This window comes from Pagrus pagrus (assembly GCF_965226575.1).
Source record: "Pagrus pagrus genome assembly, chromosome: 2".
NCBI classification, from domain to species: Eukaryota; Metazoa; Chordata; class Actinopteri; order Spariformes; family Sparidae; genus Pagrus; species Pagrus pagrus.
In genome coordinates, this window is record NC_140186.1 from 6,363,761 (window position 1) to 6,391,756 (window position 27,996).

Genomic DNA, 27,996 nt, shown 5'->3' on the forward strand with positions numbered 1-27,996 from the left:
TCCGCTGGGAAAAGGTGAGTTTGTGTCTGTGTGCACCAATCAGGTTACAAGGATACTGTAACCTGATCAAACCATACCCACATAGATCTCATGAAGCAAACCAACTATTGACTTATTATTGTTGATTATATATACGACTATTCAGGAGCGTTGATTGGAGCAGATACACTGTGGTGAGGATGAGGGTGTGTTTTCACACTAATGTATGAAATGCAAGACAACAAAAGTTGTGTTTCCCCTGTGATAAATTTAAAAGCTACATTACTATTTTGATCATTCTGACTCCAGCTTTGTAAATGTGAATATTTTCTGGTTTCTTTACTCCTCCGTGACAGTAAACTGAATATCTTTAGGTTGTGGACAAAACAAGACATTTAAGGCCGTCAACTTGGTGATCAATGGGAAACATTTATCAACATTTTCTCTTTTTTTCTCCATGATTTATAGAGGAAATAGTCGTCAGATTAATCTACAATGACAATCATCTATAGTTGCAGCCCTAAAATGGAGAAAACACACGACAGGTACATGTTTTTTTCAAATATTTAATTTTACTCATGCTATTTCAGTAGGAGAGTGCTGTTTTGTTCTTTAACATCTGTTTTCAGAACATTTTTCTGTATATTTGATAAAGGACTAAAGTCAGTTTGGGTTATTTTTGACATATTTGTTTAATAAATAACGTCACTGCCATGACTCACAACATTACGTTACATTTAGTTCACGTTTCGCTGACTTCTTTCCTCACTCTCACATCTCATCATCTCATGTTTTGGAAGTTATCTTGACAGGTGACCAAATTATCTGACCCTTTTATCTTTGATTAAAATTATGGATTTCTGTGGTGGACATTGTTGGAAACATTTCTGAAAACGTAAGTACACGTTTTCAGACATTTTGATGCAGAAATGTCACATATTATATCTTTACAAAGAGTCAAAGAGGCCAAAAATCTGTTACAGCAAGAAAAATCTGTGCTTCTCATCACTTCTTAGGGGCTCAGTCACTTTTCTGCTTAAAGCAAATCATTTAAAAGGAACTTTATTTGATCCTCCAGTGTTGGCGCTGAAAATGTGAGGGGAAAATAAAAAATGTGATAGATGGTGTTTGTGACTCATTGACCACAAATCCTCTCTGTCTGTTACTGTACATTACTCATTCAGAGGAACACACACACACACACACATGCACACACACACACCGATCATTACTCTCCTGTCTTGTCACAGACACTTTAAGAAACACAAAGAGGGAGACCTCAACCAAAATCCTGAGATGATTTTCCCGCCTGTCACCACCACTAAGGTGTGTGTACGCTCTACTGTACGTGTGTGCGTGTGTTTGTGCAAGCAGAGACCACATGCAAAGGGGTTTCCACGGGCGACATCCAGAGGTTCTTGAGGGGGTCCCCGGGGCCGTGATCACTTTTCCAGTGCTGTCATCACAAAGACGCACTTATACTCAAACAGCACTCTTTGTCAAAACACAGCGACGGGGCTCAGAAATTCACAAAAACAAAACCAGAGAGCTCACTGTCAACCGTTTCGTTCCACTCTTTGTATGCGTGCACGCAGCGATGCATCATACGAACATCAAAAATCACTTTGCTATGGCCTCCACACACATCAACCCTCTCATCCTTCATGCAAATTCTGTCTTCGCTCTGAAATCTGTCATCGCTTTTGCACCTTATTCTCACTGTTTCGCCTGAGAAGAACATATTGTGCTGCAAAGTATTTTATCCGAGTACAGGCTAAATATTTGCAAGTTGTTGGGGTTTTTTTTTTAATAAAGCAGCCGGCAGAATAAGGTTACAGCGCTTTAAACTTCCTCATGTGGTTCATTTTATGACCCCTCACTGGGTTATAAGAGCCTCGTGAAATCCATCAAAACAGACCGAGGGTGAGGAAGTCACACTCCGTCATAATCATACAAAAACAACATTAGAGGGCATATTTCTACGGAAGCTGAGAGCGGCAATTATGTTTTTAATAACATTATCTCAACATCGTGAGTGAATTATTTATCTCGAGATAACAAAGCTTGTTTTCCCCGCAAAAATTGATTAATTTCTTGCTATCTTGAGAAAACAAAAGGCGGATTTTTCGAGATAACGATTTTGTTTTCTCAAGATCACATGGACAATTTGACAATGAGCGTCGAGGTTCATTTAATCACACCTGATTTCTGCCTGTAAGATAACTATCATGACTCGATCAATAACGTGTACTCCTTGATCTGACATTTTCAGCTTAAATCAGTTGCTGCAGTTGTCAAGACGCCATCTATCCATGCTGGCACGGCACTCCTGATCTCACAGTTATAGTTATAGAAGTTATAAGAGGAAATAACTTTTTGTTTCATCCTGATAACGGGTCTTTATCTCTCTCTCTCTCTCTCTCCCTCTCTCTCTCTCTCTCTCTCTCTCTTGTTTGAGCAAGATAATGAAATAATTAACCTAAAAAAAATGTTATATAACAATTCTTGGCTTACGTACATTTCACACCCACAGAAATATAGAAAGAGATCATTAACTCAAGTAATATCTAGACGGTAACATCAGAAGACCCTTTCAGCCACAAGAGCATCAGTGAGGTCTAACACTGATGATGACCGATTGAGGCCTGGCTCAGTCACAGTTGCAGTTCATCCTGAAGGGTTGAATAGGTTTGAGATCAGGACACTGTGCAGGATTAATTATTAATTATTAATATTATTATTATTATTATTATTATTATTATTATTATTATTATTAAAGGACATCAGTTGCTGCTTGGGGAGCTTTGTCATGTTGAAACGGGAAAGGAACCTTCTCAAACTGCTTGAACAGGGGTATAATACAATATCACAATATTTCAGGGAATTTCTGCAATAATTATGTTCTTGATGTTTTGACAAAATCGTGCAAATTATCATGAGCAATACCATATGGCACATCCAGCCACGCATTAAGGCCCCTGGACACAAAATCTAGGGAGGGCCCCCGGCTCACCACACACACACAAACAATCCAGAGACTACTATCTGTTGGAAACACCTGTAACCTAAACGGGATTTACACTGACAGGCGACAGCCTCTGATCACAACACCACCTGTAGATACCTTCTATCATACAGGATTTACACCACATGATTGCAACGATACTTTCCGGGGCCAGCGACAACAACATCAACACATTAGCCTTCAGTGTGTAGCTCAATAAGCACATACTCCTCTCACATCTACAGCTATTGCACAGTTAGATTGATGAATTTTTTGCTATGAAATCAATGTTTTTGTGTCTAAGTGACTAATGGAGCGAGATTAAACTGTACACAATGTAATACAGCACCACCAAATTACTTAATTTATTCATTTATTTATAAATTACTTTTGAATATTATTAATTATCTTGATAAAATAATCGAAAGCATCCCAAAAGAGACCGACTTTTTTATGAAGAATAACAGCCAACACATAACAGCCAAATGCACCAGACTCCATTTGCAGAAACAGTCATTTTATTATGGTGAAACTGACTTCATTCACACCTGACAAAAACACCTTAATTTGTTTTCACTGTTCCAACAATCTCTGATTGAGTCTGATTTGGTCGAACTAAACTCTTAATTCACCGTGTTAGGTGTGAAATTTCAGGAGACAGGTTATAATTTATTTAACTGGCCGTGTCAATTGAGTTTTTCTGGTTGAACCAAAACGAGCAATTAGTCCTGTAATTGGCCTAAAGGGTTGAAATAGTTAGCTAAAAGTGTGTTTGAAATAGGGGTAAAAAAAGTAAAAGACACAAACAGGTAGCCTACCTGCCAGCGGGTCTCCGTCATCCTCTTCGGTCAGGCTCAGGAGCTCCTCATCCTGGTGGACAGCTGTGGCTCTTCGACAGAGAGCCGAGCGCATAGGCCAGTCATGTTATGTGTTTGTATGTTTCTGCTAACGTAATGTTTTCTTTTTTGGAAATAAAGTTATGTCAACACACACACTCAATTAATTGAAAGAAAAGACAGGATGGGGCCCCAGTGGTTGGGTTTTGGAGTCTGGGTGCTCAACAGCGCCACGCTTTTGAAGCCAACGTCGTAGTGGCCAAACGGTGTAATTACATCGTCACGTGAAGCACTGGGGCCCAACTTTTTTTAACGGCTGTTAATTTTTTTTTATTATTATTTTTGAGCGTCACAACCCGTGAAATCACTCGTTTTACATCATTATTTGGAAATTTTTAAAAGTCTAAAAGAGCCTTACGATTAAATCATTTGATCTCGATTCAAGTTAGCCGGGCGCTAAACCGGAAGTTAGCCGGCTCGTCGGGCGGAAGTGCCCACAACACGGAAGCTCCGGGTGATTTTATAGCCGTGAAGTCGCCACTGTGCAGCCTTCTTCGTCATGAATGGGGCTCCCTCTCCAACACCGTGTCCAGGTTTTAGTGCAACGTCCTTGGCGGAGCACCGTCCCTCCACACCAGCGGTGTGGGAAGAAGGAGAAGGAGAACAGTCGGCCTCCATTTTGTGCCTGCGAGACGGCCGAGTGGGGAAAAACAGGATGACTTCTCCAGAAAAGGTAACTGCTTGAAGTCTGTTTGACTGAATAACCGCGGTGAAGTTAGTTTTAGGTTGGATATAGAGTGGTGCAGCCGTGACGTATTGTCGTAGGCCAACCCGGAAGTTAGCATCGCCCTCGTTCCCACGTCAACAAGCCTGTGGGATTTCTCCATTGGATTTGGGAATATCGGCGAAAAATAAAATCTGTGGCAAACACAGGCTAATGATACCTACATGTTTTGTTCGACGAGATAATATTCACAGATGTACACCACTTTTGTGATTCTCGAAGCTTACATTAAATCGCTAGAAGTAAAAAGCTATCGTTAGGTTATAAACAGACTACAATCCGGTCGCATGATTTAAACGTCACCACCACTAAGCATCTTACTGCACACTAGCTGATTAATGTCTAATAGGATAAAATGAAGTGATGACACTTCATATCCAATAGCCTTTTCAGTGCTCTCACATCAAGGTGTATGCATGTGTGTTACCGATTATTAGATATCAAGTAGACTTAAAACTGATATTTGGGATCGATATATATTTGCAGTAAAAATGAAGCTCTTTGTGTCAAAATTTCAAACAACCTGCCACAAGGATGTATGTCGGTGGTAATGGAAGATAGCTTCCTCTGCAGGGTGAGACAGTTGGATATTCATTTCAGTGCTACAGCGGTGAGCTAATAAGCAACTGCTGCCTTACGACAACACTGAGGGGACACACTGCCTCAGATTCATAAACAACGCTGTCATCGTCCATCAGGTTGTTTCACTGTAGACATCGTCGTATGCCAATTTGGCAGACATCACCCAAACCTAAATTAAGAGCATTTTAAATACTGTATATGCCTGTAAATATGAGCACACATGTTGTTTACATTACACATGTGAATAAAAACGTGTCGTTTAAATAAACTTAAATATAACTAAAATTGGATATACTTTTATTGTGGTCGCGATGCTAACCTCCATTAGCATGTTAAAGGTGCAATATGTAACAATTGGCCAGCTGTCAAATTCATACTCCAAACAAATAGGGGGCGGCGTATCATTAGAGTAACACTACCTGCTGCTAACTGTAGCTGCTGTTAGCTAGTTAGCTCAGGTGGCAGGTGGGGGAGTGCTGGTGTTTTTTACACTGCTAGCACAGGAGCTTTGAACTGGGGTGGCTGGTTAGCATGCTGCTGGTGATATCACCGTCACTCTTTTCCTTTTTCCTGGCCTAAGCGATAATTCACCATAGTTTCGTCTCCTGTAGATCATGTCATGCACCCACATCCTCCTTGTTCTGATGCCCCGATGTCAAATAAAAAACAAATGGATAGTGAACCACATAGAGGCAGTGTCGATCATACAGAGGATGTTGTCAAGATATTGTTTTCATAGAGCTTCTGAGCGCACAGCCAGAGGTTTTCTGGCTGAAAAAAATGCTGTGTGGACACGATCCACATTATGTTCCACATTATATTCAACATATATGCTCTAAATGTAATTTATGGTTAGATAGATACCTCACTCACTCTCTCTTTCTCTGTGTGTGTCTGTCTTTTGTCAAGAAACAGAGAAGAAGACCGGAGCCTAAACTCCACCACTGTCAGTTCTGTGACAAATCCCTCGCATCATCGGGATCTTTAAAGATCCATCAGAGACTTCACACTGGAGAGAGGCCGTACAGCTGTGATCATTGTGAGAAAGCTTTCACTTCATCAGGCGAGCTAGGAAACCACAGACGTGTTCACACTGGAGAGAAACCGTACCGGTGTGAGCTGTGTGGGAAAGCTTTCACCACTTCAACTCGTTTATGCAGCCATCGACGTGTTCACACTGGAGAGAAACCGCATTTGTGTGAACAATGTGACAGAGCCTTTACATCATCAAGTGAACTGAAAGTCCACCGACGCGCTCACACAGGAGAGAAACCATACATTTGTGACTTTTGTGAGAAAGCTTTCACGACATCGGGCATACTGAAAGTCCACCGCCGCGTCCACACCGGAGAGAAACCCTACAGCTGTGACCGCTGTGACAAAGTTTTCACTCAGTTATCTTCATTAATCAGCCATCAGCGTGGTCACACTGGAGAGAAACCATACTGGTGCGACCAGTGTGGGAAAGCTTTCGCTAACGGCGACGCGCTAACTGTTCACCAACGTATCCATACCGGAGAGAGACCCTTCTGTTGTGACTACTGTCAGAAAACTTTCACGTCTTCAGGTGATCTAAAAAAGCACCGGCGTATTCACACTGGAGAGAGACCGTACCGATGTGACCAGTGTGAGAGAACGTTCGTTCATCTTTATTCGCTTAAAGTTCACAAATGCACTCACACTAAATCACTGAACATTTCACAGAAGCAACTAGTGGTTACTCTGGATGACACGTCGTCCACTATTTGATTGGAGTATGAATTCTCAGAGGTGGCCAATTCTTACATATTGCACCTTTAACACCATGTATACCGCTATGTTTTTATAGCTACAGCTACGTACTCATCTTCCCCCACACAGCGCAAAGTCCTGCCAGATCACACACTATGCTGCCCAGACCCTGCGTATACCCACCACTCTGCTGGTGGGAGGGTCCTGGAAGAAGGTTGTTGTTTTTTTTTCTACGTATTTTATCTAATCTCTTTGTATCTGTTAACAGAAACTCTAAATGGTGTCCCACTAGTGTTCACCTCATCGGCCCTATGTTCTTTTAGCTGCTACATTGATCTGAAGGGGGGACATTTAGGGGAATATAAAAAGTAACTAAATACTATCAGAGACGGGAAGAACGTGAGGAAAGACATGGAACAGTATTAAGAAATCCACCCTCGTCCTATCACCCACTGAGGAATAGCCACTTTGTTTTCTCTTCAGATACAGACTGCTTTTGTTAGCATCCTCTCAGAGGTTTGTGCTCCCTGCTCCTCTACTTTTGTTGTCGGAACATTGTCAGAATTGTCGACTAAAATGTGGATATTTGATCCTTCAGATCTAATGAGTTTTAGTAAAGAATTTGTACACAATGATGTAAGAAAATGCCAATTCAACATAATTGTATTTGATATTAACTAGCAGAAGTATTCAGTTCTGATCTGACAGATATTATCATGTATTGTTTTAGACGTGCTCCACTTTGTTGTTCTTAACAACGAAAAATTAAGTTTTCAAATAGTGTGAATCATAGTAAGGCCATGATAAAGACAATGCTATTCTGAGGTTAGAGCATATAGCTCAGGTCCATGCATTGGGCCACAAGATCACCAGTATGAAGTTTGTAGTTATGTAGTTAACATTTTTACTTTGAAGACTTTTTGGCCCCATGTATCATCTTTGAACACAATAAGACCAAAGAACACACGCTGTGTGTCTCCTCTGTGGCCTCAGATAGTCTGAGCCTGGATTCATCATCCAGCTGCTTCTCTGAACCTTCAGCAGCCGCCATGATCCGAAAGTGATTTTATCAAATGTTCATTTTTTAATTAATTAATTCTGTCAGCAGTAACTTATTTATAATTTAATTTATGCATTAATTCAGTCATCCATTCTTATATTTGTGTGTGTGTATAAACTTGGTGGTCCTTATTCATCCATGTCCCTCAGTAGTTTAATAAATATCATGAAGTAAGTCGTCGTACGTGTGTTTTCCTTTATAACAAAGATGGAGGTCAATGTAATCGGAATTTGCAACTTTCAGATATACGACTGATTGATAATCTGATAACCTCGTGGACAAGTAGATCCACGCTGCATGAACAAACTAATCGAGTGACGTTGCCAACTAGATGGCAATGCTTCCTGTGGCTCCTCTTTGGGTGACATAAATAATGCAATGTGACTTTCAGCTAGCAGCAGAGCAGTTGAGGAACTTAATCTCAATCTTTAATGTAATATCGTGTCCTAATGGCGCAAATGGAGAAATTCATAGGCCATTTTAAATCTGGCTATAGTCTCAGTTCATCCATAGACAGTGGATTGTGATTGCGATGTAATAGATATTAGATTTACATGATTTTTTGGCCAACTCACCCACCCCTAAGAGGAAGGAGAAGCTGTTAACCATCTAAATTCATCAAAAAAAAAGAGGAAGTTCACTTGAGTTGACTTGAAGACACCATAAAATCTTGGAGGTGTGAAAAGACCGAGCTGAACACAGCCGGTAAAGGGATGAAGAGGAAACAGTGAGAAGTGTGCAGTGTGTCAAATTATGAACACAGCTTCCTTTTAAACCTTTAAAAAGAGCGAGGAAAAAGAAACACAAAGGCGCGTGAGACAACAATACCAACAGGTTGAGTGTATGCTAATGTGGACTTTACACTATTTTGACATGGATTAAACAGATACGAGCCGTCAGAACGGAGCCCAAACTCACTAAACTGTTTAAAAGTCCGTGTGAAGGATGTGCGAGGGCCCCACTGTGTTATGTAAATGAACCACCTCAAAGGTATATTTCCAGTCTTGTGCTGAAACCTCCGGTCTCCCACATTATAAATGAGCCTCGCTGAGTCGACGTAAAGGCACATTTTCACCCCCAAAGATAAACATGTTCCAAAGTCAAGCGGAGACGTGATTGATTCAGACACACAGCGGCGCGGCGGTGGAACATTTTATCATGCTTTAAAGGAGGAATCAACAAACACTTTCACACATAACAACAGGAACAAATGTCGGCTTTAGAGAGGGAAAGATTACAGTTTTGTATTTTCACACCAACAGATATATAAAAAAAAAACAACAACTTTGAGCTAAAAGTCAATTTCCCGACTCTTTTTCTTCTTTGATTGTATTATTTTCTTTCTCCTCTTCTCAACTGGATATTTTAACTGTAGCAGAGAGAAATTGTTCTCGTGTTCGTACGATCGTGTGTGTTTGACCTCGTCTCTCGAAGCTTCGTGTGCTCGTGGTCTTGTTGCAATAAATGAAACAGCTGTTTTAGCAGCCAAACTGTCTTTTTCTGCACGTGTACATATTCCACATGACAACAAAAAGAAAACGATGCAGATAAAATAGTTATTTTCTCTGTGTGTTAAAGCAACACAATGTAACCTTTCCTATAAAGACACAGCTGATTGTCTCGCCTCATCCCCAGGTCGTTAAATACTGACATCTGACCCATGACGACCGCATGAGACTCAACAATCAACTATATTTCTCCAGGAAGTTACATTTTGTTGCTTTGAAAGCTCAAACATTAAAAATAATAAGGCCTATGATTTTATTCTCATTAAATAACCAATCTACAATTCCCTCATTAGTAAGGTGAAGGGTTGTGGTGATTGTAGGGACCTGCAGCTGCAGAAGGAAAAAAAGGGAACAACAGTAAAAGGTGAGAAAACAAACATACTAAAAAGACAAAAACGCTTCTTGTCAGTGTGCATACTTACTTTTTTACTTACATGAGCAATTAGCATCATAACCTCTTTATTCTTCTAACAAATTAAAGCCGCAGCAGTTAGTCCATCAATCCGTTAGTTGATCAAAAGGAAATTCATCATTCATTTGCTGGTTCCAGTTTCTTAAATATAAGAATATACTATTTTTCTTTTGTCATTTGTGACGGTAAATGAAGAGTCTTTGGACAAAAGAAGCAATTTGAGGACGTCTTCACTCGTGATGAGCATTTTTTTAACAGTTTTTTTGACAATTTATAGAATAAAGGATTACTTACTCGAGAAAAATATCAGCAGATTAACTGACAATGAAAATAATTGTTAGTCCCGGCTCTATAGTAAATATTAACCTTTTTCTTGTCATTGTAGCATAACTTGAGGGACTAAAACACATCACAGAGGTGTTGCATGCTGCACACATTGTAAAGCACTTTGAGGCAATTTTGTGATTTGTAATTTTCAGCTTCACAAATAAAAAATAAAAACTGTCCTGGTAGGATTTATGAAACCTGGCTGTGAAACTGGCGTAATTGTCCTCACTTTGTTGAATGAAGAGTTTCAACAGCATCTGCAGCCGTAAAAACTCTGAGAGAAGAATTATACATGACAACATGTATTATGTAATTTTTTCACTAGAGAGGTCAAAACAGACTTAGTTGTAGAGACTTGTGAAGTCTGTCTGCAGTTTTCAGAATAAAAGAAAAATCAGAGGCTGAAAACTAGAATACAAATTTAAAACTGAAAAAAAATCTGCGTCTTTTGTTCAACACCAGGGTTTAAACCTTTTAGTGTGTTTGTCACTTCTACATTTCAAACATACTGAAGCAGCTGAGTGTTGTAGGCTAAGTACCTGGAGCTCCAGTGACATGGAAAGTCTCATGCTGCCTCCTGGTGGTGGCACCGAGAAAATGCATCATCCCTGTTTTGTTTTAAGATAAATCCTGCATATATCCTGAAGATGATCAAAACATCGCCGTTCCTGAATAAAAACCATCACAACACAAGTTTACGTTTCATTTAAGTTTCTGGAAGGCAAAATAAAAGAACAAACCCTCCTCCTGAGCGAGCTGCTGCAGGTGAGGTGCGTTAAATTAAGGTTAGCAATAATTTAACTCGCCATTAAAGTTATGTACTATTCTATTTCCATATGAGTAAATATAGAGGACCATGATCAATTAAGGATGTCACCTTTTTATTAAAATGTGAGTACATTTATTACAGTTATTGTGTTAAAATCCAGTCCTGTTTCTCCGTTTAACGATCACACGGTTGTAAACTTTATACAATATATACAGCTGAGATATGAGGGAATAAAAGGGGACAATGACATCAACATATATACAATGTTAAATTATGTGCTGTACCAATTAGTTGTGTTTGGTCCCAACACAGAGATTTTAAAGTTTGCTTCAGTGCCTGTGAAAAATTACTAAAACTTAAAAAGTAATAGATTGTGTCACACAAATTAAAGAGGAAGCATTTAAAACATGTAGAAATACAGATCCAATATGGACCAGCTAACGACACACACAAGATTCATCCTGTGTGAGTGTCTAATGTTAAAAAAAAAGGTTATTTTTAAGTGGTACCGGTGCACTTACTAATGATTTGGAGCTTTAAACCAGAGGATCATCTTCTCTGAATGACCTCCATGTGTTGTTTAAAGCTCTAAATCATTAATAAGTGAACCTCTGAGCGTGCTCTGCTGTTCCCAACGGTCTCAGACGCTCTATGCACATATGAGTGTGTGTCTACAACAGTGTTTTCCAATCTTGTTTGGCTCACAGCGCTCCTACTACAAAGCTTTGCCTACGGTACTTACGACACTCATCGCAGGTTGTATTTACCTGCAGGCTGTGACAAGTTCAGCTTAAGAGGGATTATTCCCTCTCAGACTCTTAATTTGAGGCCTGGAGATATTAAATTATCCTGTAATTCATGAGAGAAAATGTTTTTTTTTCCTCCTGAACCGCAGGTTGGAAACCACTGGTCTAAAAAGTAAAGAAAAACAATACGTGTCACCTTATCAAAGGGCAGCGCTCTGAGTAAACTTGCTGTTGTCTTGAGAAAAATGAGCCCCGTGTTTGACAGAAAACTACAGAGCGAGACCTTTAAGACTAAAAGAGAAATGCATTCAACATGTAATCCACGACAACAGGGTCAGAGAGCGACCCTCAGTCACCAGACACATGTAGTCTGCACTTAAACAGAAGCAGAGAGCAGAAAACAGCTGTCTGACCTTTGAACTTTAACTCATATTAGCATCTTAGCATTGCTGTGTAAGGAGAGGAAGTGTGAGTGTGTGTGTGTGTGTGTGTGTGTGTGTGTGTGTGTGTGTGTGTGTGTGTGTGTGTGTGTTTGACAGCATTAAGTAGACAGATTAAAACTAGAAGGGTATTAAAACTAACAACTGGAGCACTGAACCCAATCACATCACGGCTGGTGAGTCATTAACCCCTCAGCATCGTCTGTGTGTTTGTGTGTGTGTGTGTGTGTGTGTGTGTGTGTGTGTGTGTGTGTGTGTGTGTGTGTGGCAGGGGTAACGTCAGATCTTGAGTGATGCAGTCGACAGAGGGAAGGGCATTTTTCTATAAGCGCTTAAAATGACAGATCACACACACTCACTCACACATACTGTATACACAAACACACATACACACACACACACATCCATGTTATCCCATGAATCACAAGGCTGAGTACACTGACATTAAGACTACAACAAGAGCAGCAGAAAACATCAAAGCGAGCGGCGGCGCTGCGTGTTTCGCCGAGCATCATCCCTCCTTCTTGTTCCCCCAGCCGAACAGTTTGGACATCGGAGACTTTTTCTTCGGTTTGTCTTTCTTTATGTCTGAGAGACGGACAGACAGACAGGCAGAGAGACAGGCAGAGAGAGAGGGGAAGTAGGAGGACAGGTTAGTCAAAAGGTGACACACAGGTAAACATAACAGGTGTATAACATCTTTTCATTTTCGATTCATTAAAAAACAAGATATTCGGATCAATTTAAAAGCACAAACGCTAAAAGCTTCATACGTTTGTGTTGATCTAGTTTGACTTTAATTTCCAGAGATACTCGTGGACGGCTTTCTGATAGATCCTGGACAGTTCAGTCGATCAGGTGACTCCGCTGTGAGCGTGCATTTTCCTTAGCAGTAAACAGTGCAGTATTTCCAGTAAAAAAGAAAACAAAAGAAATATATATATGTAAATATTATGGGAGCCTAAGTGCCTGACACGTTGGGTTCGATACAGTGTTTTTTCCCCGTGTTTCTCCACTTTATATAATCAGAAATATTTTCTGAGCTACGACGTCACAAGAGGGCCTCGTTACCTCTTGCAAAAGTAATAAAAAATGAAAAGCTAATCAATGTTTTTATATCAACAATGGATCTAATTATCATTCAATTCTGCAGCTCCACTCAGCTCTGTTGAATGCGTTAAGCCTGATTTATGGTATAGAGCAGCGCAACATTATCAATATATGCCTCGCCAGAAGGTTTCAGTCATCTCCATGGTAACCAGATGCTACCCGCTGCTACTACCCAATCACATTGTGCGACAGATATGACCTAATGTTGCTTGTTAATGTGTCTATCGGATATGTAGCCTAGCTAAAAAGGCATGCAGGTGGTTGCTAAAAATGTTAGCTGTGTCATCTTTATTAGCCCATAATATTCAAAACGTGTATGATTTATAGTTTGTAGAGGAGTTCTGACCCAAAATGACCCAAAAAAAAATGAATGCAGCTTTAATTATGAGGCAATGACATCACTGCAGGAGCGCTACACATCGGAGCTAAGGGTGTTTTCTTAAAAAAGTCACTCGCGCAGAGAAGTTGGCGCTTCACGAACAGTCAACATTTCAGTTCTAGCCAAATGCATTTTCTCTCAAAATGATCACCTTTTATATCCGTGGTGCACTTCTGCATGTATTATTGTATTTATATGAAAGTTATTTATCACAAGCAAAAAGAGAGGCCTGAACAAAAGTTTGTTTGTAGCCGGTTTAGCTCGTGAGCTAGGTCTGTTTCACCTGTGGGAGTTCACAAAGCTGAAGCTCTGCTGCCTTGACAGTTTAATGCAGTTTAAGTTATTAATGGACTGATTCAGAGTCAGTTTACCTGTTGACTGGAGCTACGACTGAGTTATTGCTGCCAGCAAATCCAAAAGTTGTGTTCCTTGCGTAGCGTCTGTCTCATGTGATACAACACGCGTGTTGCATGACTCGGAGCGGGAAATGAACTGTGAAACTTTGGCATTAACTTTATGAATACATTAAATTGAAATGGCTAGTCTTTAGCCCACGGTCGGCATTCGTTCGCTGTAGCATAACGACCTTTTCGCTGAAGTTCAATAAATCTCCTCAATTTCAGCCCTGCTTTCGCGGTCATGAATTGCAAATGAAGCCGGCTTTAACTCTATTCTATCAGAGGGTCAAATTAACCAGCTACATTATCCATTTGTCTAATAGGAAACGCTGCTGACAGAAAGAGGGGGGAGCATTTTGTTTGATGCTTTTTCCATTAGCAGTCATTAGATCAAATGAGATGAAAACATCAGCCCAGTGGCACCCTTAAAAATGCAGCACATTCACACACACACACATACAAACACACACACACACACACACACACACACACACACACACACACACACACACTCGCATAAACCACAATGAGAATTCTATCTACTTCAATTAGAGGCGTCCATGATGGAAATCCTCAATTGGATAATTTATAAGCCAACTAAGTTGCAGTGACACCGGGGTTGAGATAACTAATGAACAGAGCGGCGGGAGGGTCAGACGGCCTGTGGAGGTGGTGGAGACACTCACTGAAAGTCTTCATCATCTTGTTTAGCTCCTCGTCCTCCTCTTCCTCCCTGAGAACACACAGAAAGTGAACACAGATTAACAGCGGTTCGTACATTTACTGTATTTACACCGACGGTAGATCAGTCTGTAAGTACCGGGGCAGTGACACATTTTGGTGCTGGCTCTTCACTCTGACACGAATAATTTTTAACCGACACCGAAGGCGTTACGTTTTCAAGTGGTTTGTTTTGTCTGTTTGTCAGCAGGATTACAGATGAAACTAATGCCCCGATTTCCACGAAAACTACGTGGAGGGGCGGATCACGGGCCGAGGAAAATCACATTAAATTTGCCGGATCTCAATCCCAAATCCATTTGAAAAAATGATATTTATACCCTCGACGTGCGGTCGAGCTCGTGCGAGCAGAATCCTGTTAAAAACAACAAGTCACACCTGAGCCTGTCTTCATCCAGACCCTCCACGATAGCGTTCCTGTCGTTGACGATCTCCATCAGTTTGGCCATCAGCTCCTCTTCTCTCTTGCGGTCCCAGCTTGTTTTCAGACGATCTGCTCAAACACAAACACATCTTTAGTTGATTGATTCATGTTTTGTTGAACGTGCTCTCACCCCTCAAATCCTCACCTGGTTTGTCCATCAGTCTCCTGAGCTCCTGCTCCACGCTGGGCTGCTGTTCCTCCAGGTCCTGGGTCCTCCCGCTACACATACAAACAACATATTGACAATTTTTATTTTGCCGCAGTTTTATTTGGGCTATACTCATTACTGCCTGAACACATTTTCCATGAGATAAAGTTAAAAGCTCTGGCAAATTAAGTGAATAATACAAAAATAAAGGTTCATCAAATATTAACAGATGTTCAGCCTTGCCATAATAAATAAGCTGCAGAGATGATTTATCGTATGAGGCTGACCCGGAGGTTAAAAGAAAAGAAAAAGAAAAGGCCAATGGGATTTTTCCTTGCAGCACTGCAGTAATGCTCAACTCATCTCCAGACTCTGGGACTCATTCCTCACTCCTGTGAACCAAAACAATAAGCTGAAAGACGCTAAAACAGTTTGATGTGAGGTGGATGATAATTCTTTGTGGGTTTGATTCATTGTTAACATTAAAAAAATATTAATTAGAGCAGCTTTAAAAAGCCCATAACTCAGTGGAGGGAGCTCAGCGTCTGACTCACTTCTGCTGTTAACTTATTCTCCATAAATCCCACAATGTGTGTATTTTAATGTAGATCTGGATTCAAATTATTTTTATTAAAAGAGATTTTTCTTCTTCTGCCTTGGTTGAGATTAGGCCTGTCATGATAACTACATTTTGTGGGACGATATACTGTATATATCCCATAAACAACTGCGATAAACAGTATTATTGCCATTAATATTGTCATTAATAATCATTAATAGTCTAATAATTCATGTATATCCTTTTAAAGAGCAGTGGACTTTAAAAAACATAAATAAAACATAAATAAAATTAACCTTACAACCAAATCACTAAATAAAATGCAAAAGGAGCCGTTAAGTGCTGCTCTCAAGTCCTATAATGGTGGGGAAAACCCTGCGAGTTATTCTGGCATCGTGTTGGCAAAAATGTTGGCGACCACATCGTGAACACAACGGGCGATATCGAGGTCAGCACCAATGTTCAAAGTCACGTAGATACATCGATAAGTCCGTGATGTGATTATCGTGATGGGCTTAGTTGAAGGAGTTGAACATTTCATTTATTTAAAAGAATAATTGCATTTGAGCCGTTAAGCAGCATCCTGCTTCACACTTCTCTGTCCACTGCAGCCTGCAGGGGGGGGGGAGTCTGTCTCGTTCCAGGACGTCCTGCTGTGGGACGGAGGTGGGAGGACACTGGGAATTCAAACTGTCAACCTTCTGGCCACAAGTCTGTTTCACTAATCGCTAAATAGTGGCATGCCCCTTCTCTAAGTATGTGTGTGTGTGTACTCACATGTAGACCAGTTCAGACTCCCGGCGCATGGCCACCTGCTTGTTCCTGATCAAGTTGAACCACTCGACCATGAGGCCGTCCATGAGAGAGTCATCTTCACCCTCTGACACACAAACACACGCACAGTCAGTCCTGTACACGCGCCATCTTCTAAAACCTGCCGGTTTTTCCCTGTTTATTAACGATGAGGCTCATATCTGTGTGTTTTTAATCTCACCTTCTTCACAGCTGCGGAGCCTCATCTCCATCTCGACTCCTCTCTTCTCCAACTCGTTCAAATTGTCTTCGATGTCCTGCAGTTCCTTCATGATCTCGTCTTTGTGAATGTAGTCTGGTTTAGTCTGAACACGCAACACAAACGGATCAAGAACACGGATGCACATTACTGAGTGATCTCAGAGACCCAAATATGACGTGATTACATTAATGAATAAATGCTTTAATAAAAGATCCAGTGGGAAGGATTTAGAGGGATTTAGAGGCAGAAATAGAAAACTTTATTGGAAGAAATGTAATACAATATTCATTATGTTTAATTAGTGTATACTTGGTAAATGTGTTGGTTTTAATGTTCTTACTAGGTCGATTGCCAGTGACCAGACCATGTATGGTCCCAGTTTGGTTAAACCTGACAAAGTACTTTTTACTTTTAGGCAGAAAAGTACTTGGCCATGTTTCTACAGTAGCCCAGAATGGACAAACTAAACACTGGCAACAGAGAGACTGTAGGGAGGGTGAGACGAGGAGTCTTCAGTTGTTTGCAGTCTGCAACCTTTTTGCTTGATGTGACTAAATCCCTCACACTCGACCTTCTTGATGGCTAAAATGCTTTAGCTACTGTTTAAAGAGTTTACACAGTAAAACTGTACAACACAGTATATGGATGATTGACATCCACTGGCTCAAGCTGTCATCTTCTAAATGATTATTATGACTTCGTCCTCAAAGGATTCAATTTAAAATGATGTGACAGAAGCTAAAGCAAACTTATTTTCCATCTGAGGTTTATTACCTTGGAAATCTTTGACTCCGACTTGGTACCATTCGCAGTTAGGTCTTCCTGACCATTCAGGAATCCTGAAATAGAAAGAGATAAACATAAATAGTGTTCAAAACAAAGACAAAAGATGGAAGAAACCCTGAGAGGTGTCGTTAATATTTATGTAACTATATTTAGACCATTTCTTGTAGAAACATATTCATGAATAAGGAACAAGGTAGCCGTACACAGGAATTATTGTTTAAACCGTATTTAAACAGACCAACATTACAACACAGGTGACCATTTTACCCTTTGGTGCTGGTGGAGTGACAGAAATGCTCGAGCTGGGGCGACCAGGGGAGGGAGAAGGCCCGACAGAAAGCTCTGAGGTCTGTGACTTTCCAGCTCCATTAGCCCAGGGTGAAGGAGCAGCCGGTCTGTAGACGGATGGAGGACGAGCAGGAAAGAGAAAAAACAGAGGCAGAATTTAATTAATGCCGATTTATCTGCTCCTACGAGTCGTCCCTTTTTCTGTCTCGCTACAGTTCTGATTCATGAGAGCGGGAGGGGAAGGTCATCTGGGGAAAGCAACTCTGAGCAGGGAGCATATGTTGCACCGCGGAGGACTCCACTCCGTCTTGACACCATTTGGGGCTTTGCATGCATGTGGCGGAAGAGGAGAGACCGAACGCTCCGACTACAAATGATGGCCGGGCCATTTGGAGGAGCAGCAGGTACAGGCTTCCTGCGGGACGAGAGGTTGGATAGATGGATGAAAGATCAAAGGATGGATGGATGGACAGGACGACGGGGAGAAGGAAAAAAAAAAAACGCTCATACAGTTAACGCTTGATGATGTTGATGCGCTGTGAGCTCGCCCACGTTCAGATTATCCCTGCTGGAGGTTTGAAACCAGGAAGTGAGCCAGTAAAGAATAAGAGTCCAGCGTGAAGGATTTAGTGGCATCTAGTGGAGAAGCGGCAGATTGTAACGAGCTGAACACCCCTCGTCTAACACTCCCCCACGCTAAGAAAAAACAAAAAAACGTGAAGGCCCGTTTGAGTGTTTGGTTTGTCCGCTCTAGGCTGCTGTAGAAAGACTTCTTCTGAGGTAACGAACACCCAAGGGGTCCTAGTTTCAGCTGACAATAGATTATTTCTTTAACAGGAAACAGAATATTAGACGAAACAGAAAAAGTCAGTGTCAGTAAAATCACAATAAATCAGGTCTTACTTGGCGTCTTTGCCGATGGGCTTCAGATTCGATCTCCAGCCTGCAGGAGACTGATTTTCTGATGCTGCTGAGAAAAAAAGAAATCAAATTAAACTTTAGCGTTTTTCACTTTCAACGTCCCATCGACCAGCGATGTCTGTTCCTATTTTATTGTTTTGCTATACAGAGATTTGCAGGTCGAACATAAAGGTTCACGTTGGCCTCATCCTGCTGTGTGTTCTGATTCCAACAGTAAATCTCACAGAGGAGCCGGAAAATAATCACCAGAGGAACAAGGAGCTCCTCTACACGTACATTACTTCTATTAAATTAAATTCAGTTCAATTTAGTTCAATTAAATACGACTTTATTGATCTACAAAGGCTTTGTAATGTGCTGCTGGGCCTCCATTGATCACACTTGGTCCAGGACATTGTGATGTGGGAAGTTTGGAGGCCAGCTCTGAGCGTGACTTCCTGCTGTTGGGGAGTGCCGTTGACATGGGTGGTGCGTGTCAGTTGGCATCCACATGAATACCAGGAGGTTTCCCAACATGCATTCTGATAAGATAATCAATGTTTTTCACTGTAGCCATCAGTAGTTTTAATGTCGTGGCTGAGTTCTACCTGAGGTGTTGGGTGAAGCAGCGCCGGGCTTTGAGGCTCCTCTCTCTGGAGTTCTGGCTCTCAGTCCGCTCCTGCCGGCCGGGCTCGGAGAAGATTTCCTGGTGTCGGGAGTGTTCAGGTCAGAGCGGAGCGACGGGTCCACTTTCAGCTTCACTCTCCCTCTGACTGCCTCCGGCTCCCTCTTTGGAGTCTCGACTACAGAAGGTCTGATTGGAGGAGAAGTCATGTTATTTCTTTATTACGATCTCCATTAGCACCAGCACAAGCTCCTTTACACACACGACAGCCACATAAACACAACAAACAAAACAAGCTCATCTGAATTAACCATCGAAATCACGGTTTCAGAAGAAAAACATAATTGTCATCTTCATTCTAAAATGTACATATAAACTGTACTTAAATGTACAGTGATGAAGGCAACTAAGTACACTTACCAAAGTACTATATTATACTAAAGTACAAAGTTTTACTTTACTTTAATATTTCCATTATCTGCTACTTTATATTTCTAGCACACTACAATTCAAAGGCAAATTGGTACTTTAGTTTCATGTTACTTTAAACATTTAGTTTAATATTAACACATATAATTGACAAATAAATCATGAAGTAATTTCATAGATTAACATAAAAATGTATTCACCTCCAAGAGGAAATTCACAAGCTACCCAGCAAATACACCAAAGAGTAGTTAAAACACCTTTACCAGCTTCAACATTAAAGTATTATTATAATCCAATAATATAATATACATTATTCTGAAATATGCAGTTAAACATAATGAGTACTTTTACTTTTGGTACTTTGAGTATATGTTAATGCTAATACCTTTGTACTAAATTAAATGCAGGACTTGCTCAAGTAACGAGTATTTCTACACAGGAGACCTGAGTACTTGTTCCCAAGTATCTATTCTACACTTTCATTAAATTTAATTCCAAGAAAATAGAGTAATAAAATACATTTCACATCCTCTGCCAAGTGGGATTTGTACCTTCACCCAGATTAACATTTTTATTTCTTATATAATTGTTGAAGTTTAACGAGCACATTTGAATTATAGCTCCTAAAATATTTAAACATACTGTTTTAAAAACATTTTTAACTAATCTTTCATATTCTCTTGAACAATATGCAGTGGCAATCAATTCCAGCAGACCATGAACCTTCTTTCTGTTGTGTACTGAAATGCTACTGCTCACCAGCAGAGGGCAGCAGAGCCGCTCTTATAAAGTCTACCTGAGTGTCTGTGTGTAGTTGGATTACTTACTTGTCAGTTTTCTTCAGCACCACATTTGTCCACGATGGCTTACTGTTGTTATTGTTGTTCTCCTCAGTCAGTTTCTTGGAGATGAAGGCTGCTGCTGATGCCTTTGACTTGCTGCCGTCGCCCACCTTTCCTGAATCTCCACCTGCACCACCTGTGTTCGAGCTCACATTCGCTTCCTTTCTGCCACCAACATTCACCACCACAGTCACAGCCTGACCTGCTGTGGCCTGCTGACCGCTCCCACTCCCTTTATTTACGTCGATGTTGGCGGTCGTGGTCTTTTTCTCTCCATCGTTAGCGTTGTTTTCTGACTTGAAGAACTTGAACTTGGTCTGCATCGTCTTCGCCGCTGTGGCTGAGGACCGAGGAGCAGGGGTGGGCCTGGGGGTGACAGTAGTGGTTGTGGTGAAGCTGGATTCAGCAGCAGTCCGTGAAGGTGAAGGAGTGGGTTTGGAGACTAAAGATGTCGGAGTGTCTTTAGCAGAGGAAGAGAGACTCGAAGCAGGCCGGGAGGGAGTAGAAAAGGTGCTGGAGAAGCTGGGAGGGGTGCTGGGTTTCTCTGTCAGCCATGATGGTCCCAGTCTGGAGGGAGTACTTGTGGAAGTACTGGTGCTGGTTTTTGTGGAGTCTGGTGGAGAAGTGAATCTGGGAACTGGAGTGTTTGTGGGTAGATCTCTGAAAGGTGCAGATGTGTTTGTAGGCGACAGCAACCTGAAAGACAGAAGCACAACTGAGTGCCGAGTACACTTTAATGCATAATTTAAAAGTAAATTTAATTAAATCAAGTCATAATTGCTTTTTCAGATTTATCAATCCATTCACTGATTTAATTAAAAACTAAAAACGGCTATAATCACTCTGGTGGCACACTCTCGACTCCATATAGATTATGTGGATCAGCTGTGATTAAATTAATTTTCGTGGGTCCTTACTTGGCGCAGCTCCTGTGATAGAGCTTCCCGTCCACCATGTGTCGCTGCACCAGGTGAACGTGCTTGTTACAGGACGCACATTTGCTGCTTAAGGTGCCCGTCTGTTTGGGCCTCTCAACCAGAACGTCCTAGAAGAAGGGGAGGAGAGGAGGAGAGAGGCATCATCAACTACTTGTCGTCACTGATCTGAGACAATGTTGGTTATATTGGTTTGTTTTGTAAAAGCAGTTTGGTACAGAAACAACAGACCTTTACAGCCAAAATCAAGCCTTTTCTACACTTTCTGGACTCTTAAATGTGATTTATAACGCTTGTGTAAAGTATTCAAGCAGCAAAGGTTACCTGCTTGACATTTCTGGTTTGTTTTGGGGAAGGAGCGGGCCTTGTGATGTTGGATGATGGGGGAGGACTGTTCTCTCTGGCAGGTTTGGACGAGGGAAACACCTTGGCCGTCACCGGCTGGTTCTTCTTCCCAGACGGTTCCCCTGTCGGCTCGTCAGCCGGGCGCTTTATACCTGCCATACCACCAACTGCAGCACAGATAAATGTTTAGACAGGTTCGACAGGGAGAAGAGGAACAAAGGCAAAGGAGACGCCAGGGACACGCTGATACTCACTCGGGTTGCGTCCGTGGAAGTAGTTGTAATACTGCGAGACGTATGTCAGGATACTGAGGCGGTCGGGAACCCTGAGAGCCACCATGTCTTCTGCATCCAACAGAGCTGGGATACCCAACTGCTCCTCTGCAACGTTGAAGGCCTGCAAATAACATCGACTTTATCCAACAGAACAGGAGAAACTCGGGGTGGATTTTGAGAATCTAGGCCCGAGCGGCCAAAGAAGGAAATGGACCAATGAAATCACATTACAAGCACCGTCTGACTTTGTGAGACCCAAATGAAAAACATTCTGCATTAAAGCACGCTTTATACAACAACTCTGCTGCTCGATGTTAGTACTCAAGTGCATGTTTGAAACAGTGAGTGTCCCGGAGAAAGTTTTCTGTTGCGTTTTCTTTATTTACTTTACCAGAGTCGAGGTTACATTTCTCGAGAGAGTTTAAGCCAAAGTCAGCATGTTTTGACGCTGAGGAAGACAAGAGTGTCGACAGATGTTGATCCCTGCATCTCTTGCTTTTGAAGAGCTCGCACTTTCATATTTCTGAGCACAGATTGAATCTGCACCTCGTGTGATTAAAGAGTAGTTTGGCTGTCAGGAATTTCCTAACCAGATTCCCATTCAGCGATTCCATGGAAGCAGAAAGAAACAAAACAAGCAGAGACAGGCCAACGAGCACCAGAGGCAGAACTTAATCAGTAATCAGACGATGAACGGAGCCATAAAAACACTGTTTACTCTGCTGTGCCCTACGGCCCTTTAATCTCTTACAGATTGATATATTTAACAGCCTGTGGTTTCAGCTTTGTTTCGGTGAAGAACATGAATAGTGTCACATAATCACGGCTAATGTAGGTTTTTATTCTACTTGAAAAAAGTTTGTGATGTTGAGCTTTTTGTGAGTCCCGGAGCTCAGAGTCCAATAACGAAAGCTCCCGGGAGAAAATGAAAGTGAAGAATGCAACAAACCAGCCAACGTCAAAGTGCCCAGATTTTAAACACTCCGTCTTTGGCAAAGACTTACGTCCAAACAGTGACGCTTTAGGATGTTGCAAATTCCCTGTTACCCAACATTGTGCTGCTGAAGCAATATCCAGAGCCAACAGACACGTTGAAGCCGCTGCAAGCTGCAGCAGGTAACAGCTGCTTTCATCATCGATTAGATCAGATCGGTTATTTGTTTGGACTGATTTATCAATCGGTCTTTAAAATGTCAGAATAGCTAAACATGTCTGTAAAAACCTCCCAGAGTTCATCAAAATACCTCTCAGGTCAAGAATGAACGTTCATGCGTTGAGTTTTGTTTTGAGTTCTGCAAACTTTACTAACTTTGGACATTTTATCAAACAAGTTCTTTAACACTGAGCAGTTCGGTGTATTTTGGTTATTAAAGAAGGGTTAAGACATGTTTATGTGTCCAAACCAAGGTATTGTTCAGATATTTACAAAAAAATCAAATTTTTTTAGGTACGAGGTCCTGTGTCAAGAAATGTTCTGCTTTGTAAAAAAGAAAAGTACCTGACAATACCTGATATTTCTTCTTCATAGTTAGCAACTAATCCTGATGTCAAGCGCAGTATAAGCTCTAATGTAATTTTCAATTTAGATTATCCACACAAGACTTCTACAGTCATGCTGGTGGCACAGTGGTGCTTTCAGCTAAACGCACACACGTTATGTGTTTTCTTCAGGTCGAACAAATGTGTTGAACGCATTTCTTTTCTCATAAAACATTTGCAAACGTCTTTAGATTCAGCATGGTTCACTTCAATGTTCGCTAGCTTGTAGTTTTCTTCTTCCCTTCCTATGCTGGCACACTGCAGCATATCTTGCCCTCAATGATCCCCTCGAGATTTAAATAAAGGTTAAATACATAAAATGTTAGCGCCACCTGTTGATCGGTGGGATAGCGACGTCTAGAACAGCACCAGGAACCTTTTATCATGAGGATCATCCTCTGGGGAACCTGAATGTCTTCTAAGAAAAACCAGCCTGTTGCTGTTGAAATATTTTAGTTTTGGCAAGGTTTGATAACTGGAAGATTAATGATCAGTATTAAGAAATCTGTTATACTGAAATCCTTTGTGTAGACAGGAAACAGGAGTTTGAGTCAGGACGAGGTCAAAATGCAGAATATAAACATGTTTTACCAGTTTGTTGTTGTCATAGACATTTTCCTTCTTCAGTGAGTCGAAGTCGCTGCAACAGAAGAGATAAAAAATGAGTAACTCAACACGTGAACATCCAACTTCCCTTCCTCATCCGTTTGTTTACAGACAGTCTAGGCCCGACATGTGTCATTTAGTCATGCACACCAACGTATATCGTGACAGCGACGGCATGACTTGTCAAATTCATTACACACAGTGTCACATGTCTGCAGTCAGCGCGTCACAACAATGAAACCTTTACAGAAAAATCAGCCTGCATTCACCACAAGTGTTTATATTTAGTGAACTGAGGCCTTTAACCTTTATTTAGTGCTTCAGCCGCTAAACATGAAATATGGCTGCAGGTAAAAACTGGAATGGGAATGACTGGAACAGCTGCGTCTCCTCTTAAACTGAAACTACGTGCCACAATGTGCCTCTGGAACAAAACCAGGTGTCTCTGTGTGAATCTGGCCAATGTTCAACTCGAGAGGATGAGTCAGTTCTTTGGAACATTTAAAGAAATTAAACCAAAGTCTGACGCTGACGGGTCTTAATCAGACCATCTTGCGCCACTTTTGCAGCTGTCAAGTACAAAATATTAACCCTTATTCCCTGGTGGAAATTCCCCAGGAGTTATCAAAATGTCCTGGCACAGAAAAAAACAAAAGGCACGTCCTCTTTAGTTTCCTGTAAAACGCTGAGTAACAAACACTTGATCAAGGCACCGGAGACGAACACACACTTCAATCCTGATAATAACTAACAGGGGGCACAGAGATTGGAAGAGCTCAGATGATTAGCTGATTAATTGATTTGTCAATATACTGAATTTTGATCATTAATAACTCCTTTTAGATGTTTATCAAGCAAAGATTACAGACATACACCAGTTCCTGCTCCTTAAATGTGAGGATTTGCTGCAATTCTCCTTTTCATATCGTTGTAAATTAAATTTCTTTGGGTTTCGTAAGACAAAACAAGCGATGTGAAGACATCACTGTGGATTCTGGGAACATGTGTTGAGTATTTTTCCTTACAAGAGATTCTTCAGTAATGATAAACATCACTAGTTGCAGCCCTAAACAGGATGAGGTCTTACGAACAGCTAAGGTTTGTGCAACTTTGATTTACGACTACAAGAATAAACACACTTAAAGAGCACTTCTTTAAAGTCTTCTGGGGTAACGTGAAGTGCTCTTTCTTTGCCTGAGGCCGATCGCTTTCAATGTAGAAACCTATTACTGAAGTATGCAAAATATGTGGTTGTTCTGGAAGCAAAAAATTGATGATTGATTCCATTCAGCTCGACCGCTTAGCCACGTATCCAGATGAACAGATGTACAACTTGTTACTTCCTAACATGAATTTTAGTGTGACGGAGCAGGTCGGACCACATACAGGTAGACATTTCTTCATCTATCTGAAGAGCAGGTCGTCACACTTATAAATATACAAGTAGTATCTACATTTTAACACTGAGTTTTCAGAAGTGATTCATTTTGACAACTAAGTATCCAATATTTAGAAGTTTAACATCTTAATGGCGATAAATTAAAGAGTCCGACTGATTTTTGGGGCCGATGCTGGTACAAATATTGCAATAATACACATTTTTCTTTTTTGCAACGATCCCTCAAATGTGAACATCTAACACTTGTAATATTTTAAAGCTTTACAATAAACTTAATGGGCATATTGATAACAATTTAGACGAATCATATCCAAAAATAATACATCAACAGAGCTTGTAGAAAGGTGCAGAATAGAAGTATCTTTTTTCATTAAAAAACATTGTTATGATTGTGAATTTACATTTTCGCAATGTTTGTTTCTGTGTATGAACTCTGGTTGGTTCCAGCTTCTAACAAACTTTATGGGCCAAAAGTATAACACCGTTGGCATCAGGTGGTATCTGAGTTTCGTCAGCGATCAAGAATCGTGGAAAAGGCGTAAAAACGGCTCATTTCTACTTACAATATGAGCCCAGGATACTGCACTGCCCTCCAGGACTAGCTAGCTAGCGTTAGCAATGTTACGTTTGCCGCACAGGTCATGGTGCGGAGTCAAAACTGTAACGCTCAAAGTCCTTGCACTTTATAGCACAAAACGCCAAGTCTTATTTTTCATTAATCTGCAGAAGAGTTTCCATTACGATGTCCTGGAAGCGTTTTATTGTCAGGTTCCATATTAATAATATTTTATATTAACCTACAAATGAACAAAATTATCAAAATAATTACTACAATTTGTGTTTTGTGACACGCTGATGTTGTAACCGCATTTTAGACAGTTGAAAAGACGCTAACGTTTGCTAGCTAGCTTTAGCGTTGGCATTAGCAACGTTAAGTTTGCCGCACAAGTCTCAGAAGGTTTTTATTAGCAGCTCACAGCCTGTATGGCTCCATATTAATGACATTTTATATAAACCTACAAATGAACAAATTATCAACATCATTACTACAATTTGAAGTTGAAACGACAGCGAAAAGACGTTAGAGTTTGCTAGCTGGCGTTAGCAACATTAGCTAGGGCGACAACTGACAACCGCTCGAGGGGGCTGTTGATTCGAATAACAGTGGTGCATACTGCGAATTAAACATTCATAAATTATTTTAAGTGTCTTTTTCTGCTTTATTTTCAATTAAAAGACAAGTTTTCATGACTGCAACATATTATATCATCCAACTGATGTATTATCAGGCTCTAACTAGTTGTGTCCTTGTTCTCATATATATTTTTCTACATCTCTGCACTTGATAATATAAACACAGAGCAACAGGGCTGACAGACATTAGGACAAACATCACATTTGTCAGGTAAGCTGTGCTGAGGGCTCATGTTTCAGTCTCTGAGCTCCACAGTCCTCAGCTGAGCTCCTGCTCCTGGTTTTCCTGCAGACCCATGAGGCTGAAGTTTGTTCCCTTTCATCAAACAACTGCTGAAACCAGCCACCGAGCTGCGGGAACAAACCACCGGACTACTTCTTCCATAAACAGCCGGGAAACAGTCAGGAAACAGGCAGCTCTGACTGACAACAACTTCATTCAGTCTCGTCGCGTCTCCATACTCACATGAGCTCGGGTCTGTGGTGGTGTATGAGGGCGCAGAAAGCCAGGCCGTCCCTGAACGACGTGGTCATGTTGGTGATGGACACGTCCCGGTAGCCCTCGCACCGGAGCCGGCACCACTGCTGCAGCGCCTTCACGGCCGACATCCCGGAGCTCTGATCCCGGACTGATCCGAGCGTGAGTGCGGCTGAGCGGCTGTAGCCTCACTGAGAGCTCCCCCCCTCCTCCTCCTCCTCTCTCTGTGTGTGTCCCTCCTTCCTCCAACAGCAACAACACACTTGTGAAAAGTTTCCACAGCAGCTTGGACACACGTTGTATCCAGGAAGTGACAGACAGGCAGACAGCAGGAGTGTGTGTGTGTGTCTGTGTGTGTGTGTCCGTGGGAATCACCTCTTCTTGAGGATGTGACACCTGTGAA

At 41.2% G+C, this 27,996-nt stretch overlaps 2 protein-coding genes across 3 annotated transcripts; one reads left to right on the plus strand and one right to left on the minus strand.

Moving 5' to 3' along the window:
• The first annotated feature begins 4,288 nt into the window (after positions 1-4,288).
• On the plus strand, positions 4,289-8,128 carry LOC311273263 (uncharacterized protein). Of its 2 annotated transcripts, none has more exons than XM_084380226.1 (2): positions 4,289-4,552; positions 6,095-8,128. In XM_084380226.1, the coding sequence occupies exons 1-2, from the start codon at positions 4,379-4,381 to the stop codon at positions 6,932-6,934; spliced, it is 1,014 nt and encodes a 337-aa protein (XP_084236352.1). In that variant the 5' UTR covers positions 4,289-4,378; the 3' UTR covers positions 6,935-8,128. The 2 variants fall into 2 exon arrangements, with proteins under 2 accessions (XP_084236352.1, XP_084236353.1); XM_084380227.1 differs by having other exon boundaries at positions 6,101-8,128.
• Positions 8,129-11,087: 2,959 nt separating this feature from the next.
• On the minus strand, positions 11,088-27,939 carry LOC311273213 (MICAL-like protein 2). The gene is made up of 16 exons (XM_084380159.1): positions 27,582-27,939; positions 24,508-24,556; positions 22,357-22,498; positions 22,082-22,269; positions 21,740-21,867; positions 20,808-21,518; positions 19,535-19,740; positions 18,930-18,996; positions 18,006-18,133; positions 17,727-17,791; positions 16,932-17,055; positions 16,715-16,817; positions 15,376-15,449; positions 15,185-15,299; positions 14,752-14,798; positions 11,088-12,766 (listed from the first exon to the last, which is right to left on the minus strand). The coding sequence occupies exons 1-16, from the start codon at positions 27,722-27,724 to the stop codon at positions 12,690-12,692; spliced, it is 2,367 nt and encodes a 788-aa protein (XP_084236285.1). The 5' UTR covers positions 27,725-27,939; the 3' UTR covers positions 11,088-12,689.
• Positions 27,940-27,996: the final 57 nt, after the last annotated feature.

Excerpts from the sequence above, each read along its gene's own strand:
- LOC311273263 (XM_084380226.1), top strand. The coding sequence starts at position 4,379 with ATGAATGGGGCTCCCTCTCCAACACCGTGTCCAGGTTTTAGTGCAACG. Across the intron at positions 4,553-6,094 it reads GGATGACTTCTCCAGAAAAG|AAACAGAGAAGAAGACCGGA; the intron begins GTAACTGCTTGA and ends TCTTTTGTCAAG.
- LOC311273213 (XM_084380159.1), bottom strand. The coding sequence starts at position 27,724 with ATGTCGGCCGTGAAGGCGCTGCAGCAGTGGTGCCGGCTCCGGTGCGAG. Across the intron at positions 22,499-24,507 it reads TCTATGACAACAACAAACTG|GCCTTCAACGTTGCAGAGGA; the intron begins GTAAAACATGTT and ends TGTTATTTGCAG. Across the intron at positions 14,799-15,184 it reads CTGGATGAAGACAGGCTCAG|GGAGGAAGAGGAGGACGAGG; the intron begins GTGTGACTTGTT and ends GTGTGTTCTCAG.